This window comes from Crinia signifera, chromosome 3 (genome assembly GCF_055691185.1).
Source record: "Crinia signifera chromosome 3, ASM5569118v1, whole genome shotgun sequence".
In the NCBI taxonomy this organism is placed as follows: domain Eukaryota; kingdom Metazoa; phylum Chordata; class Amphibia; order Anura; family Myobatrachidae; genus Crinia; species Crinia signifera.
The window spans coordinates 213,020,620-213,038,650 of NC_139219.1; the positions used below are offsets into that span (position 1 = coordinate 213,020,620).

An 18,031-nucleotide genomic window follows, 5' to 3' on the forward strand; every position below is an offset into this window, starting at 1 on the left:
GCAAGGGCAGCCATTTCCCCATTGTTTTTACAGCACTGGTGAGATAAGACTATGGTGAGGCTAGTATTAAAGAACATTGGTGTATGATTAGGGTGGCCAATCCCGGGATCAGGATTGGCAGGATCCTGGGATTTGGCCCCAAAGTCGCTGGGATTTTGGGATTAGACTGCACATGCCGGGCAGCGTCTGAGCAGCTGGCCAGCTGTTCCTGACCTGGCACACACCTCTGCACAGTGTGACGTGATGTTAAATGTCACGCTGCGCAGGGTGCAGTCACTCACCATCTGCCCCGTTGCCTGGCCGCTCAGTGCGGCACCCCCGCACTTCCTACCCGCTCACCAGCTGCAGCGCTTGTCCCACTCCCCAGCCACACCAACTGCTGCACCAACCACGTAAGTAAATGTACGCGGTGGTTAGTTGGGGGGGGTGTTGGAGTTTTTTTTTAATTAGGAATGCCTATCCCGGGATTGAAAAAATGCCCTATGTATGATGTGCTGGTATAAGGGGTCTGTGTGCACCCCACACCCTGAACCCATCATACATGAAGCACCCACCAATCAGCTCCTAACTGCCATGTTACAGCCTGTGTTTGAAATATGACATCCAGGAGCTGGTTAATGGGTACTTGAGGAGCAGATGTATTAAGCCTGGTGAAGTGATAAAGTGGAGCTAAAGTAAAAGATGATAATGCACCATACAATCAATTCCTAACTGTCACTTTTCAAACATAGCTAATTGGCTTCCACTTGATCTCCCCTTTATCTCTTCACTAGGCTTAATACATCTGCCTCACAGTGGCTGATGATAATGAGCCAGTCAACCAGCTCCTAAATGTCAAATTACAGACTGGGTTTGATAAATGACAGTTAGGAGATTACTGGCTGATACCTTATTATCACAGCCCACTTCATCACTTCATCAGGCTTAATAAATCTGCCCCTTTTTCTCTATCCACTTTATCACTCTCGAAACAATGAGGCCTTAAAGAACTCAGCTTACATTGGAAGCCCCTCATCTCTGCTGTCCCACCTCTTCAAGTTTAATTAGTGACAAAATCATGTAAATCTTCATATCGGTAAATTTCCATATTTTTAAGAAATGTGCAAGAAGATGGATGTGTCAATTAAAGACCCTTCTTAAACGGAGTTATACACACACACTCGTCCGCACTGTGCACACTTGCGTTGATATATCTGATAACACAAATTAACCCTAGAATGAATGAGTGTGCGTGTACATGTGGTAGGGAATATACTGTAAATTGTAAGCTCCACTGGTGCAGGGACTGAAGCGCTGCGGAATATGTGTGCGCTATATAAGAAACTGTAAATAAATAATAAATAATCTTTCAGTGGAGTTTAATTTTGTTATCAAACACAACCCCATCTCCAGTTAGAATTCTCTGGTTTAAATGGGACACTTGCAGTTGCAAAGTTGCCGAGATCTCATCACGCTCTATAGTAAATGATATACATCTGTAACATCAGTTTTACTCATTAAAAATGCATTTTTGTCTCTAGGAATATACAGGTTATAAGATGTCCCTTCTTATAAGGGCACTATAAAAAACACAAAACACGGTCAACATTAAACTAGTGCAAGCATGTACAAACTATGGCCCTCCAGCTGTTGTGAAACTACAAGTCCCATCATGCCTTGCCACAGTTTTCCTGGTAGGTAAAATTATGGCAAGGCATGCTGGGATGTGTAGTTTCACAACAGCTGGAGGGCCATAGTTTGGACATGCCTGAACTAGGGGTTTCAGGTAAATACTTACATTCTTATTCATCCATTATTATCAAACTAGGTGATTCATCGCGCCCTCCGGGCGCTCTTCACACCGTCGTGAGGGGCTTCGCCCCATTAGAAGTAGAAATATGTGCACAGCAGTAAATTAGAGAGTGTGGGGAGGGTGTTGTAAGGTAAGGACGGTAGTGTAATGTATGGAGTGTGGGGTGCAGGGTAAAGGTAGTAGTGTGCACAGGCATGGGCTATAGGATAGCAATGGTTTGGTAGTTTGTGTGGGGTGTAGGATAGGACTAATGTAGTTTGTGGTGTAGGGGTTGCATGGTTGCTGCAGTAGAGTAGTGTGTGCGTGGAGGAGTGTGTTGTTTGTAGTAGGGGGGCTAAACTTATAGTTTTATGTAGTGTGCAAAGCAGGCTAGAGCCGGATGTGTGTTGGACAGGGCCTTCCCTGAGTGGTTGTTGCAGCAGCACAACAATAGCCGTACTTGCGTGGATTTTGTCCGGGTACTCTGTTTTCCTCCCTCAAAGTGTAAAATTTACTGGCAGCCTAATTGGCTCACAACAAAATCACCCTACAATGTGTGTGTGCGTGTATATGTGTTAGGGAATATAGATAGCAAGGTCCACTGGGGCAGGGACTGATGTGAATGTTTAAAGCGCAGTGGAATATGTGTGCGCTATAAAAGAAATTGTTAAGAAATAAATTAAATACATAGTGTGAGATGAAATGTTTAAGGGAGGAGAGGTGTGTTTCGAGAGGTGTTGGTGGTGTAGTGTAAAGGGGTGGTTGGTGGTACTTACATATGGTCGGGGAGAGTGAAGTATGTGGGAAAAGGTCCTGTACAGTGTAAATAGATGTGAGGATGTGTGTGGGGTGAAAGATTTAATAGAGATATCGGGTAAGTAGTGTGAAGTCTGTAGTTGGGTGTATTAGAAGCATGGATGGGTGTGTGTGTGTGTGTGTGTGTGTGTGATGTTGGGAGTATTGGAGGTGTGTGTGTGTGTGTGTGTGTGTAGAGTTGTGAGTATTGGAGGCATGCATGTGTGTGTGTGTGTGTGTGTGTGTGTGTGTGTGTGTGTGTGTGTAGAGTTGTGAGTATTGGAGGCATGCATGTGTGTGTCTAAACCCCCACAATATAGTGTGAGATTACATGTTTAAGGGAGGAGAGGTGTGTTAGAAGAGGCGTTGTTGGTGTAGTGTTATGGGGTGGTGGGTGGTAGGTACATACGGTGGTGTAGAGTGGCGTTTGTTGGCAGCAGGTTATGGAGAGTGTAAATAGATGTGTGGATGTTTTAGGTGAAGTAGTGCGAGGTGCATGTGTATTGCAGATGTGAGTGTAAAAGGTGAGGTTGTGTGTTTTGTGAGTGGTGTAGGGTGCAGGAGATAATAGAGACATAGGGTAAGTAGTGTGAAGCCTGTGGCATGGAGTTGTGAGTATTGGGAGGCATGGGTCGGTGCGCGTGTGTGTGCGTGTGTGTGAGTATTGGAGGCATGGATGTGTGTGTGTGTGTAATAGTGAGTATTGGAGGCATGCATGTGTGTGTGTGTGTGTGTAGTATTGAGTATTGGAGGCATGCATGTGTGTGTGTGTCTAAACCCACACAATATAGTGTGAGATTACATGTTTAAGGGAGGAGAGGTGTGTTAGAAGAGGCGTTGTTGGTGTAGTGTTATGGGGTTGTGAGTGGTACTTACATATGGTGGTGGAGAGTGATGTTTGTTGGCAGCAGGTTATGGAGAGTGTAAATAGATGTGTGGATGTGTTAGGTGAAGTAGTGTGAGGTGCATGTGTATTGCAGATGTGAGTGTAAAAGGTGAGGTTGTGTGTTTTGTGAGTGGTGTAGGGTGCAGGAGTTAATAGAGATATAGGGTAAGTAGTGTGAAGCCTGTGGCATGGAGTTGTGAGTCTTGGGAGGCATGGGTCGGTGCGTGTGTGTGTGAGTATTGGAGGCATGGATGGGTGTGTGTGTGTGTGTGTAGTTGTGAATATTGGAGGCATGGGTGTGTGTGTGTATAGTTGTGAGTACTGGAGGCATGGATGTGTGTGTGTGTGTGTGTGTGTGTGTGTGTGTGTGTGTAATAGTGAGTATTGGAGGCATGGATGGGTGTGTGTGTGTGTGTGTGTGTGTGTGTGTGTGTGTGTGTGTGTAGAGTTGTGAGTATTGGAGTCATGGGTGTGTGTGTGTAGTTGTGAGTACTGGAGGCATGGATGTGTGTGTGTGTGTGTGTGTGTGTGTGTGTGTGTGTGTGTGTGTGTGTGTGTGTGTAGAAGTGAGTATTGGAGGCATGCATGTGTGTGTGTGTAGTAGTAAGTATTGGAGGCATGCATGTGTGTGTCTAAACCCACACAATTTAGTGTGAGATGAAATGTTTAAGGGAGGAGAGGTGTGTTATAAGAGGCGTTGTTGGTGTAGTGTTATGGGGTGGTGAGTGGTACTTACATATGGTGGTGTAGAGTGACGTTTGTTGGCAGCAGGTTATGGAGAGTGTAAATAGATGTGTGGATGTGTTAGGTGAAGTAGTGTGAGGTGCATGTGTATTGCAGATGTGAGTGTAAAAGGTGAGGTTGTGTGTTTTGTGAGTGGTGTAGGGTGCAGGAGATAATAGAGATATAGGGTAAGTAGTGTGAAGCATGTGGCATGGAGTTGTGAGTCTTGTGAGGCATGGGTCGGTGCGCGTGTGTGTGTGTGTATTGGAGGCATGGGTCTGTGCGCGCGTGTGTGTGAGTATTGGAGGCATGGATGGGTGTGTGTGTGTGTAGAGTTGTGAGTATTGGAGGCATGCATGTGTGTGTCTAAACCCCCACAATATAGTGTGAGATTACATGTTTAAGGGAGGAGAGGTGCGTTATAAGAGGCGTTGTTGGTGTAGTGTTATGGGGTGGTGGGTGGTAGGTACATATGGTGGTGGAGAGTGACGTTTGTTGGCAGCAGGTTATGGAGAGTGTAAATAGATGTGTGGATGTGTTAGGTGAAGTAGTGTGAGGTGCATGTGTATTGCAGATGTGAGTGTAAAAGGTGAGGTTGTGTGTTTTGTGAGTGGTGTAGGGTGCAGGAGATAATAGAGATATAGGGTAAGTAGTGTGAAGCATGTGGCATGGAGTTGTGAGTTTTGTGAGGCATGGGTCGGTGCGCGTGTGTGTGTATTGGAGGCATTAGTCTGTGCGCGCGTGTGTGTGAGTATTGGAGGCATGGATGGGTGTGTGTGTTTGTGTGTGTGTGTGTAGAGTTGTGAGTATTGGAGGCATGGATGTGTGTGTGTAGTAGTGAGTATTGGAGGCATGCATGTGTGTGTGTGTGTGTGTGTGTGGTAGTGAGTATTGGAGGCATGCATGTGTGTGTGTGTCTAAACCCACACAATATAGTGTGAGATGAAATGTTTAAGGGAGGAGAGGTGTGTTATAAGAGGCGTTGTTGGTGTAGTGTTATGGGGTGGTGAGTGGTACTTACATATGGTGGTGTAGAGTGACGTTTGTTGGCAGCAGGTTATGGAGAGTGTAAATAGATGTGTGGATGTGTTAGGTGAAGTAGTGTGAGGTGCATGTGTATTGCAGATGTGAGTGTAAAAGGTGAGGTTGTGTGTTTTGTGAGTGGTGTAGGGTGCAGGAGATAATAGAGACATAGGGTAAGTAGTGTGAAGCCTGCGGCATGGAGTTGTGAGTATTGGGAGGCATGGGTCGGTGCGCGTGTGTGTGTGTGAGTATTGGAGGCATGGATAGGTGTGTAGTAGTGAGTATTTGGGGCATGCGTGTGTGTGTGTGTAGTTTTGAGTATTGGAGGCATGCATGCATGTGTGTGTGTGTGTGTGTGTGTTTAAACCCCCACAATATAGTGTTTGATTACATGTTTAAGGGAGGAGAGGTGTGTTAGAAGAGGCGTTGTTGGTGTAGTGTTATGGGGTGGTGAGTGGTACTTACATATGGTGGTGGAGAGTGATGTTTGGTGGCAGCAGGTTATGGAGAGTGTAAATAGATGTGTGGATGTGTTAGGTGAAGTAGTGTGAGGTGCATGTGTATTGCAGATGTGAGTGTAAAAGGTGAGGTTGTGTGTTTTGTGAGTGGTGTAGGGTGCAGGAGTTAATAGAGATATAGGGTAAGTAGTGTGAAGCCTGTGGCATGGAGTTGTGACTATTGGGAGGCATGGGTGGGTGGACGTGTGTGTGTGTGTGTGTGACAATTGGAGGCATGGGTGTGTGTGTGTGTGTAGGTGTGAGCAGTGGTGGTCAGTGGCAGCAGGGGTGATAGTGCGGTAAGGGAGGAGAGGTGTGTTCGGTAAGGGAGGAGAGGTGCGTTAGATGCGGGGTTGGTGGTGTAGTGGTATGGGGTGGTGGGATGGTAGGTCGGGTCCTGTACAGTGGTGGTCAGTGGCAGCATGGGTGATAGTGCGGTAAGGGAGGAGAGGTGTGTTCGGTAAGGGAGGAGAGGTGCGTTAGATGCGGGGTTGGTGGTGTAGTGGTATGGGGTGGTGGGATGGTAGTTCGGGTCCTGTACAGTGGTGGTCAGTGGCAGCAGGGGTGATAGTGCGGTAAGGGAGGAGAGGTGTGTTCGAAGCGGCGTTGGTGGTGTAGTGGTATGGGGTGTTGGGTGCCATAAGCCTACTAAAGTAGTAAATGCTGCATGTACTGGGCCTGTTTACTACTTTAGCACACCTATTATGGCACCCAGCACCCCATGGTGGGAGAGGCATTGTAGTGGTATGGGGTGGTGGGATGGTAGTTAGGGAGCGGAACAGTGGTGGTCAGCGTCAGCAGGGGTGACAGTGGGTTGGTACTTACTGTTGGTCAGCGGCAGCAGGGCATCCAGAGTGCGTCGATAGCAGGGACTGGAGGGTGGCCCTGGATGGTATGATGTCCAGGACAGCGTCGGCCAGCGGCAGCTGTGGTCAGCAAGGCTAGCGGTGCACTGTGCACCTGCGATCCGGGCGTCTGTGGGCGGGCAGGTTGTGCGGAGGCAGCTCTCTGGGCTGGCAGCGGCTGGTGGTGCGCTGTGCACCTGCGGGCAGTGTGTGCGGAGGCAGCCTCAGCACTGCTGTCCATCCTTCGATCCGTCCGGGTGTGGGGGGATGCGCGGGCAATGTGGGCGGAGCCAGCGCCGTGTGTCGATCCGGCCGGGTGTGGGGGGATGCGCCTTTGGACGGCGTGCAGCAAGGGGCGGGCAATGTGGGCGGAGCCAGCGCCGCGTAATGTAGCTGGGCTGGCAGTGCGCTGTGCACCTGCAGGCAGTGTGTGCGGAGGCAGCCTCAGCACTGCTGTCCTCGAGCCGGCCGGGTGTGGGGGAATGCTTGGACGGCGTGTAGTAAGGGGAGGGCAATGTGGGCGGAGCCTGCGCCGTCTGTCGATCCTGCCGGGTGTGGGGGGATGTGCCTTTGGAAGGCATGTAGCAAGGGGGCGGGCAATGTGGGCGGAGCCAGCGTGACACACTTCTGGCCGGGTGTGGGGGGGGTGGGGGCGTCCTCGGACGGAGGGTATTTGTGCTGGGAGGGGCGGTGTGGGCGGTAGAGAGAAGAGTGAAGGGGGTGGGGTTGGGGGCGTGCTGTGCACCCATGGGGCGGGGGGGGGGGGGGGGGGTGGGAGTGTTTGCGCTGAGTGGTAGGTGACTTGCTGCAGCTGCCTGGTGTAGAAGCCAGGGCAGTGTATGACGTTGGCCAGGTCTGTGTGTATGTGGAGCCCCGCCCACCGTTAGAGACTGGGTTTGAGTGACAGATCTGGCTAAATATATAAGAGATGACATATTTAGATGACTAACCTTATTCAGATATCTTTCATTCATTGCTTTGGCGATTTGCTTTATTTCACAGCGCTGGTCTGCATCCCGCTTCCGCTCATTGAGTTTGTCTGCTAACGTTTCCAGCTCTGTAAGAGCCATCTGCAAAGGAAGCCGATCAGGATGACCCTTCACTGTGTTTTTCAACATATCCTGCAAAATATAAGCCAGAATCTCAGTAAAGCAATGCAAAATCTGATCATTATAACGTAAGAAGTCACAACCAGCTTCTGAAAATAGCAATGTCTTCAAATGTGTCCACATTAATTTAGCCTCCTTCAGCGTTAAACAGCCCTTTTAATCGCGCCATGCCTTGGCGTTACTCGGTAGCACCAAGCGTCTTTTTGTGCAACTTTCTCAATTAAAATGTGTCTGACCTGATTGAAATGACATGTGCCATGCCTATATTCTGTATGCAGAACAGTGTTTTCTCTATCTGCATATAATAATAAAACACTGTTAGTAGCATGTTGTATGCAGATAAACATGTAGTCTCATACTGAATAGGGTAATTATTTGCTTAATAGGGTAGATATTTGAATAGTGAAAGATGCCCTGGAACAGCCTGCTCACTGAAACCATGCAACTTGCGGTGAAGGACGTATTGAGGTTGGATGTATGAGGATACACCTGAGCAACAAATTTCTCATAGTAAAGATAAACACGCTGAATACATATATACATGAACTTGAAGACTACAGTAAATATAGTTTGCTCTTTCGAGTAGTTCCCTTGAAGTCCAAAAAAGCATACATACTCACCAGTGGCTTTACCCACTGATACATTTTTTGGTACACCTAGCATTCATCAAAGCAAGTGGGATCGATGGTTGCAAAGTAAATGGTCAATTCTAACAAAATTGGACATGGGACATGAAAAAAAAAAAGTTGAGATATTCAAGAAATGTATTTCCCAGTGCATCAGTCATAGTTTATAGTAGTTTCAAAAATGGGTTGGTAACAGTGTAACAGTGTGTCATATGACATGCTGCCATTTTGTCTTATTTCAGTAATGGCTATCAGTCATCAGGCAGACACTAATTGTGACCACTGTTTATTTATTGCTGTTCTCTGAAAACAAAGGTATGAAACTTGGATTATTGCAGTACAGTTGAGGACATGTACTGCGAGAAATCATCTGTTGATAATCAGTGATTTATGTGGTTTTAGGTTAGTGAAAGAGTTAAATGTGGTGTTACATCCGTTAAGTTTTTGTTGGTATTTTCATCCATATTTTGAGATATAAAAGATGAGTAAATGCATGATATTTACCAGATCTATAATGGTTTATGAGATTATTAAAAATGCCTTACCTTTTGTGCACAACTTACTTCCTTTGGCAGTTCTGTACTGTCTGTAATCTATGCAAAATGCTTAACGTATCAGATGTAACATAGTTTATGCTACATGTGGTACATCATCAGCATAGGCCTGTTACCTGTTATTACAAGTTAGGTTTCTTTCAATATATGGCATCAGGATGAGATTATATGTCTGCCAACTGGGCTTCTGAAGGAGCAACACTCTATATGTTCATCATCACACAAAACAATCAGCCAAATGATAACTTACAACATGACCAGTTTGCTATATATGCTATCGACTCCTTAGTAGCTATTAAGATAATCTCTGACCTATTTCAACACTTCACATGCGCTTTGACGGTGCCACAGACAAATTCAAGAACCGTTATACACTTACTGTGACAAACCCAGAACTATTGCACCCAAAGGTGAAGGAAGTAACGTGGACATTTTTTGGGACTGCTCACGGGAAATGTTCAGTGGATGGGTTAAGTGGGACAATAAAGAGAGGCTAGCCTTCAGGGGAAGGTCACAGTCAAAAGTGCTATGGAATTCTTTGCAATTGTTCAAAGAATGTCAGAGAAAGTTCTCTACTTATCCAAGGAAAACATTGATGTAGGCATGCAGCAGAAGCAAGGCGAGTGGTCAAGTACTAGTGTGGTCACCATTCCAGGTATGAAGATTATTCACTACTTTCAATGTAACATACTGTAATAACATACTGTAGTGTGCAATAATGAAATATAAATAGTCCTAAAGCGCAAATCTACTTCCTACAGCCGAACATTCAAATGAGGACCACCGCAAATTCCTCCAATAGAAACGTCAAATGTGAAACAATATTGGTCAAGGTTAGGGAAGCCAATCATGAGATTGAAAAATGCACAATTACGGTATTCCCGAGATCGGCTTCCCTAATAAAAGAAAAAAACTCCTCAGTCGCCCTACATATTCACTTAAATGTGCAGGTGCAGCCAGGAGCTGGGTGGGCAGGCGATGCTGCCGGGAGCTGGGTGGGTGGGCTGTTTCTCCTGGAGCTTGGCAGGAGACGAGAATGGAGTAGGTGGGCAGTGCGCATATGATCAAGGTGGCTCAGGCGGGCTGCGTGGCCTGCGCAGCGTGACCTCTGACCTTGTCACTCTGCCCAGAGCCACACTGCCGGGGATGGGAGAAGCCGGGCAGAATCTGAGCCTGCTCAGACGCTGCCCTGCATTAGACTGCCAAATCTGGGATCTCGCCAATCCCGGGATTGGCAACCCTAGTTAAGGCTTGGAAAACCTTTAGCCATCCTTCGGAGCTCACCAAGGAAGATAAATAATGATGCTCATGAGGGACAAAGGGAAAACAGAAAGAACAATCACTGAATGAGTCAAAGAACTCTAAATACCAATGGTTGAAAAAGCTGTAGGGTAGTGGTTGCCTACCCTCACTCATACTGTTGGGACAATGGATACTCATGTACGGTTATCTTTACAGGATCACCTCTTGTATGCAGGGGATATTCCTGTCACTGTGGTCATCATAAGTGAAATACTGTATGGAGATAACTCATACCGTACGCACACTCAGCCAATATCCAGCATTACATAAAAGAAATGTTAAGCTATGTTAATTGTCGCTTTTCTGCTAATAATTTATCTTGAAAGGGGCATCTGTTTGGAAACATTTAGGTTAGTCAAATCCTGCCTGGATAAATGTGGCTGTCCAAAATGTAATAATAGCAATGCCCATATAGGATTTTTGGCAACCCTGGAGCACAGATAAGTAAGTTTGATGTGTGGCCATTATCCCAGCACATGATGCTTAGCATGTATACCCTTCTATGTCCTTTGTGAGCTTTTGGCTGTGATGCAGTTTCTCCTTGTCTGCCGTATAGCCAATTTCACAGGAAAGATAACAACTGTTATGTCATCACCATCTTTTCAGCCTTGTTCAAATTATTTCATCTGGATTCAGAAATGAGCAGAATAGACCACTGATTTTTTTTAAATTGGTAATTAATATTAACACTGCATTAAGTATTTCCATTAAATATCATACCTGTCTTTTATATATACCTGTATATAAAAAATAAAATAAAATGTACTGTTTAGCTTATATTTACTGGATTTAAAATATTATCCAATCATTGTAGCTACATAGACTAAACTACATAAACTAAAATAAAACTTTGTGCCATTGCTGCCTATTGTAATTCTTTGTGTGCTGCACCAGAACATTTAGTTCTGTTTGTTAGATGAATCTATTATTAAAGAGTAGCAATGTACCACAGAGCAAAGAAAGCATTTTCTAGTGATTCACCTGCAACAAAAGGATAAACTGTGGGAAGCGTTGGATTGGCTTCATCATCAGGCCATATAGAGTGATACGATCAGGGCTGGAATCCTGGCTCTGCTGGAACAAAAGGAGAAAACATAAAATAGTTAATATGTGCTTAGGTAATTAACAGTGTTGGACTGAGATATAAAGCAATGAAGAGGGTGGAGAAGCAGACCAGTGGAGACATTGCCCTTAGCAACCAATCAGCTTCTACTGTACCTTTCACTTTATATGAGTACTGCTTGGTTGCTATGGGAAAATGATCTACTTTCCTCACTGCTTCATACATCAATCCCATCATTTTCTATAAAACTATGGACCACTGTGATCCAAAACAATACATGGGGCTACAACATATTATAGTCTGCAGTGTGATAATTATGCGTGTACTGATTTACTCAACAGTTACTTACTGTACATATCGCCAGCATATTCCGTTGCCCATTACAATTGGGAATAAAACCATAATACAACACAGAGGTATGAGAGCACTTCTCGAAGTTTACAGTCCAGAGTACTTTACTTTTATAATATACTAAAATGCATCTAAATGTAGTAACAATGTTAGAACATGCTGAAAGGATTAATAATAAAAACTAATTGTTAAACACAGTCTTCAATAGTCTTCACAGCAATTAATGGTTACGTACAACATAAGCAAATATCTGTCAATTGCAGGAGAACAGATGCAACTTGCTAAAAAGTGAGAAGGAGCCCAATATACTACGGTCAGCCCATACCCGTTGGCATTTGTACAGGCTAGATTTTATGTATCGCATGATCTTAATCATTTTTTGGATGCTGACTGGGCTAATGCTGGGGTACACACCAGGACGACTAGGGCCAGATCCCCACAATCTAGATCCAATTCCGATCAATTGGATGTAGATTGTGTGCTGATTGGGCCCTTTTCTGACCTGGTGTGGCCCGATACCGATCCGATGCGCGTCCCCGCGGGTCGGTCGGTCGTTATTGAGATCCTACCTGCTGCAGGTAGGATCTCAATGACGACCATACAGCCGGGTGCAGGTCGCCATCGGATCGGACCCGCTCACGGTGCACATCGTGAGCGGGTCATGCCCCCCCGCGTCACCGTGAGCGGGTCGGACGAGACACTGACGACCCGCTCACGATGTGCATCGTGAGCGGGTCGTCCTGGTGTGTACCCCACAAAACACTCTGGATACCATGATGTCTTATTCAATTCCAACCTCTAAAGCTATATCCATACACTATACCTATCTAAGAAAAATCATCGATCATTCTACAATAAAAGGGGGAATATCTACTTGGCTAACACACTTTCCCTCATTAGATACATCACAACTGCAAAAAGGTCTTCTTTACTCCCGACAGACTCTCAGGGCCAGCATGTACACACAACTTTTTCTCAATATATACCATAACTCATACCTATCCCCTATTAGAAGGTACCACATAGGAACTTCTAATGATCACACTTGCCCAAAATGCCGCATGGAAAATGCAGACAACTTCCACTGTCTGTGGGCTTACCCAATAATCCGCTATTATTGGCTTTTAGTAAAACGTTATGCGGAGGCCAAATTAATTACATTTGTCCCTATGAACCCAGAGTGGGCAATTCTGGGCATATTTGATCCGGACCTTCGCATGACGAAGGAAAGCAAAAAACTGGTCCTGGGCACTGCGGGAAGAAAGACTATCCTTCAGAATTGGACTGATCATACACCCCCACAATTCCCCTTATTTTTAGCAAAACTCCACTTCTTATTCAGAATGGATTGTATAGAAGCTATTGTTGATAGAAACAAAAATGTAGAAAACTTTTTCCTTCTGTGGGATTCCTACATACCCACCCTACCGCGTAATACAAGAAAAATGATACACACTAGTTTAAAATCGACCACATGGTACCTCACTAGGATGGCTGCTCAGGACCCCCCTGTGCCTCTTGATTGATACTTGACTATGGCATATAACAGATAGATTGCCAGATCTGTCTATATAAAAGATATGACGGTTGGATTTATAACACCAAACTTTTGTACATTGTTCAATTTTTTTTTATTGTATATCAAATACTGTACATTGTTTATTGTATAATACCTTTTATATGTATACAATGTCTCGATAAAAAGTTTATTTAAAAAAAAAAGTGAGAAGGTGCATCCCATCATGTGAACTGAACACTAGACGGATCTACTTTTAGCTGGGTGTGGATTATTAGATAGACAGTGTCTAGACAGACAGTCAATAGGTCGACATAGAAAAGTCGACATGCAATATGGTCAAAAGGGGGATATTAAAAAGGAGGATATGGAAAAGGTCGACACATGAAAATGTCTACATGAGTTTTTCACATTTTGTTGATGTCAATGTTGACACCTGTTAACATGGACACTTGTCAACCATTACAATTCTAGGGTTGCTAGGTACCGACATCGAAATCCAGACTGTTATATGCCCAACAGTCAGGATCCTGTCTTACAGGGGCTATTCTCCCTCGTGGGGGACCATGACTCATTGTCACGGCCTGGACTGTCTGTGTTCCCGGCACTGACCTGGGTGCGCCAGTGGAGGGCGCAGGGAACTGGAAGCGAGGAGGCTTGAGATAGCTGGAGCTCATGCACGGAGACAGGAGAGAGCTGAACTGCCGGGGACACAGAGGATTGGCTGAGACCTAAGGTAGAGGCGCGGGGTCTAAGCCGACAGTGGTATTCACCAGGGACCCCCGCAAGGGGATATGGACTTAGCTGCAACTGCCGACCAGGTCGCGGCCCTCTGCCCAGGTTCCCCTGTGACTTTAGCAGAGTTTGGATAACAAGAGTCTTTAATGGGGTACGAAAACCATCGATGGTGATCGATGGCACTGAATGCTATACAGCAACACGGAGGGTTCTTGAGGGTAGTGGGATGCGGCCTGGAAGCCGGGGATGACGTGAAGGTAACACAGGGGGACACTGGAGACAATGAGAAATACCGGAGCGGCTAGGGAGCCGATACTTGAGATCACTGGGGATCGCTGGAGCGGCTAGGGAGCCGGTACTTGAGATCACTGGGGATCGCTGGAGCGGCTAAGGAGCCGGTACTTGAGATCACTGGGGATCGCTGGAGCGGCTAAGGAGCCGGTACTTGAGATCACTGGGGATCGCTGGAATCACTGGGGCGGCTAGGGAGCCGATACTGGGGATCACTGGAGCGGCCTGAGAGCCGAGAGGAGACGGGCACGGAACCCACGGATAACCGGACACTGAGCAAGTAACCTGGGCTGCACGAGAAGACAGGATCACACGGCAGATGGAAACACGTGGAGACTTCTGGCAGGAGTAGAATGACCAGGACGCTGAGAGTAACACAGGTGACAGCGGACTCAGGAAAACCGGACCTCTGGAGCACGTGGGGAGTCTTGACAGGAGCTTAACGCTGGAGAACTCACAGGTAAACTGACGAGTTGTTCAAGACAAGGAGGAGACTGTGAGCTGGGTATTTATCCCTTCAGGTGATTAGGGAATCAGACGCAGGTGATGGAATTAGCCGCAGCAGCAGCACACAGACCAGGAAGTAAGATGGAGTTTACCTGGATCATGTGACCCGCAACTTGATCAGGGAATACACCTGGAGCTTACAGTGACGCAGGGGTGACTTGGGAGCAAAAGACATCACGCCAGGGATTGCCGACTGTGCCGGCAGCTGACCTACGGAGGACACTACCCCAGCGTGCCGGTAAGGGGCGCATGCGAGCAGTGCGGGAACCGGGGTTCATGACAGTACCCCCCCCTTTAAGGGTGGGCACCGAACACCCTTTGGGCTTACTTGGATTGTCTTTATGAAAGGCTGCAATCAAACGGGGAGCATGCACATCTGCAGCATTGATCCAGCTTCTTTCTTCCGGGCCATAGCCCTTCCAATCGATGAGGTATTGGATATTTCCATATCTTTTGCGAGAATCCACCACCTTATCGACCTCGAATTCAACCCCTCGATGGGTATAAACTCTGGGGAGCTCAGGAGTAGTACTTTGGAACCGGTTGAGAACAAGAGGTCGCAGTAAGGATATGTGGAAGGAATTTGGGATCTTCAGGTATGGTGGTAGCTTCAGCTTATAAGCTACGGGATTGATCCTTTGGATCACAGGGAATGGCCCAATGAATCGGGGGGCGAACTTCATGGACGGGACTCGGAGGCGGAGATTTTGAGTGGAAAGCCATACCTTGTCGCCAAGCTTTAACTGAGGAACTGCTCTTCTTTTACGGTCAGCAAAGAACTTGTATCTCTTTGAGGCTTTCTTGAGAGAAACATGTACATTTTTCCAAACTTGCGAAAAATGTTTGAGGGTGGAAGATGCGGCAGGCACTTCCAAAACTGGTAAGGGCTCAAAGATCGGTGGTCGAGGGTGATGACCGTAGACTACGTAGAAAGGAGAGTAACCAGTAGCTGTGTGGTATCTGAAGTTGTGGGCAAATTCAGCCCAAGGCAGCCAGTTGACCCAGTTGTCTTGTGACGAGGACACATACAGGCGCAGAAATGCTTCTAGGTCTTGGTTAACTCTCTCTGTTTGCCCATTAGACTGCGGATGGTACGCTGTGGAAAAGTTCAATTTCACTTTCAGGGCAGAACAGAGAGCTCTCCAAAAGCGGGCTACAAATTGCACTCCACGATCGGAGACAATATCTGTGGGAAGTCCATGAGTTCGAAAGATGTGTTGGATGAAGATCTGGGCGAGCTTGGGAGCAGAGGGCAGGCCAGTCAATGGAATGAAATGTGCCATTTTGGAGAACCGGTCTACCACCACCCAGATGGTATTACATTCTTGAGACTTTGGGAGTTCAGAAATAAAGTCCATGGAAATGTGCGTCCAGGGACGCGTGGGAATGGGCAATGGAAGGAGAGTACCTGCAGGGGACTGACGATGGACTTTATGTTGGGCACAGATAGGACATGAGGCCACGAAATCCTGGACATCCTTTTTCATGTGAGGCCACCAATATGACCGGCGAAGAATTTCCAGGGTTTTGTGAACACCTGGGTGACCGGAGAAGGGCGAGGCGTGAGCCCAAGACAAGATTTTGGGCTGGAGCTCAGGTAAAACTAGCATCTTTCCTCGAGGTGGCACAGGTGACACATGGGTGGCCGCAAAAGCCGTAGGACTGATGATGGGACGTTGTTCTTGTAGCACTGTGTCATCTTCCATAGAGCGGGACAATGCATCGGCTTTTACATTCTGGGACCCAGGACGATAGAAAATTTTAAAACTAAATCGTGAGAAGAATAAGGACCAGCGAGCTTGGCAGGAATTAAGACACTGGGCGGTCTGGACGTACAGTAAGTTCTTGTGATCTGTGAAGATGGACACGGGAAACTTGGCCCCTTCTAACAGATATCGCCATTCTTCCAGTGCAAGTTTAATTGCCAACAACTCCTGATCGCCAATGGAATAGTTTTTCTCGGCAGGGAGGAATTTCCGGGAGAAAAACCCACAGGGGTGCTGTTTGCCATCGTCTGTGACTTGAGAGAGCACAGCCCCAACACCCACATTGGAGGCGTTGACTTCCAAGAGGAAAGGTTTGTCTGTGTCTGGCTGCCGGAGAATGGGTGCAGAAATGAAGGCTTGTTTTAGCAGGTGGAATGCGGACAAGGCTTCTTCGGACCAGACAGCTGGATTGGCACCTTTTTGGGTGAGGGCTGTGATGGGGGCGATGAGGGTGGAGAATCCTTTGACAAATTTTCTGTAGTAGTTGGCAAAGCCAATAAAACGCTGGACTGCTTTGAGAGTGGTTGGTTGGGACCAACTATCGATGGCTTCAAGTTTTGCGGGATCCATTCGCAACTCTGAGCCGGATACGATATACCCTAGGAAGGGTATCTGGGAACTTCGAATGTGCACTTGGAGAGTTTACCGTACAATTTATTAGCACGTAAACGGGACAGCACTTCTTTGATTTGAGACCGATGAGACTGGAGATCTGAAGAAAAAATCAAAATATCATCGAGATATACAACAAGATATTTGTATAGGACATCTCTAAAAATTTCATTGACGAATTCTTGAAAGACAGCAGGTGCATTACTGAGACCGAAGGGCATCACTAGATACTCGTAATGCCCATCTCTAGTGTTGAAGGCAGTCTTCCATTCGTCGCCTTGGCGAATTCTGATTAGGTTATACGCCCCTCGGAGGTCAAGCTTGGTAAAAATTTTTGCCCCTTTGATACGATCAAATAGTTCAGTGATCAAGGGAAGAGGATAACTGTTCTTGATGGTTATCTCATTGAGGCCTCTATAATCTATGCATGGGCGTAACCCTCCATCTTTTTTTTTCACGAAAAAGAATCCTGCACCAGCAGGGGAGGTAGAGGGTCGGATGAACCCTTTCTGGAGATTTTCTTGAATGTATTCAGACATCGCTTTGGTCTCAGGGATTGACAGGGGGTAGGTACGCCCCTTAGGAGGGGACTTCCCAGGGAGGAGATCGATGGGACAATCCCATCGGCGGTGTGGAGGCAGAACATCAGCGGCTTGTTCACTGAAGACATCACTGAAAGAATGATATGCTGATGGAAGACCTGGAAGGCTTTTGACTGTGGAAGATCGGACTGGAGTTACTTCAGTCAAGCAATGTCTCTGGCAATAATCGCTCCATTCCACAATTTGGAGAGATCTCCAATCGATACGAGGGTTGTGGAGTTGTAGCCATGGTAATCCTAACACAAGATCATAAGAAGATTTAGGAATGACCAGGAAGTCCATACATTCTTGATGAAGTACCCCTACGTGGAATGAGACAGGGACTGTCCGATACACAATATCACTTCCGCGGATCCTGCTTCCATCCACCGCTGTGAGGTAGTGAGGCTGGGGAAGAGGCAGGATTGGGATTTTGCACTTCTTTACCAGCTCGGCTGAGATAAAGTTCCCTGCA

The 18,031-nt window shown here is 46.5% G+C and overlaps 1 protein-coding gene across 5 annotated transcripts in view; it reads right to left on the reverse strand.

Annotated features, from left to right (window-relative positions):
- The window catches only part of ARHGEF10 (Rho guanine nucleotide exchange factor 10), a 165,225-nt gene that overhangs the window by 51,854 nt on the left and 95,340 nt on the right, over positions 1 to 18,031 (reverse strand). For 3 of the 5 annotated variants that reach the window (XM_083177365.1, XM_083177361.1, XM_083177364.1), the window contains 2 exons: positions 11,113 to 11,205; positions 7,491 to 7,661 (listed from right to left, as the gene is read on the reverse strand). In XM_083177365.1, the coding sequence (XP_083033491.1) occupies positions 7,491 to 7,661; positions 11,113 to 11,205 (264 nt within the window). The remainder of the gene's footprint in view (positions 1 to 7,490; positions 7,662 to 11,112; positions 11,206 to 18,031) is intronic. The other 2 variants (XM_083177366.1, XM_083177363.1) reach the window with 1 other exon arrangement.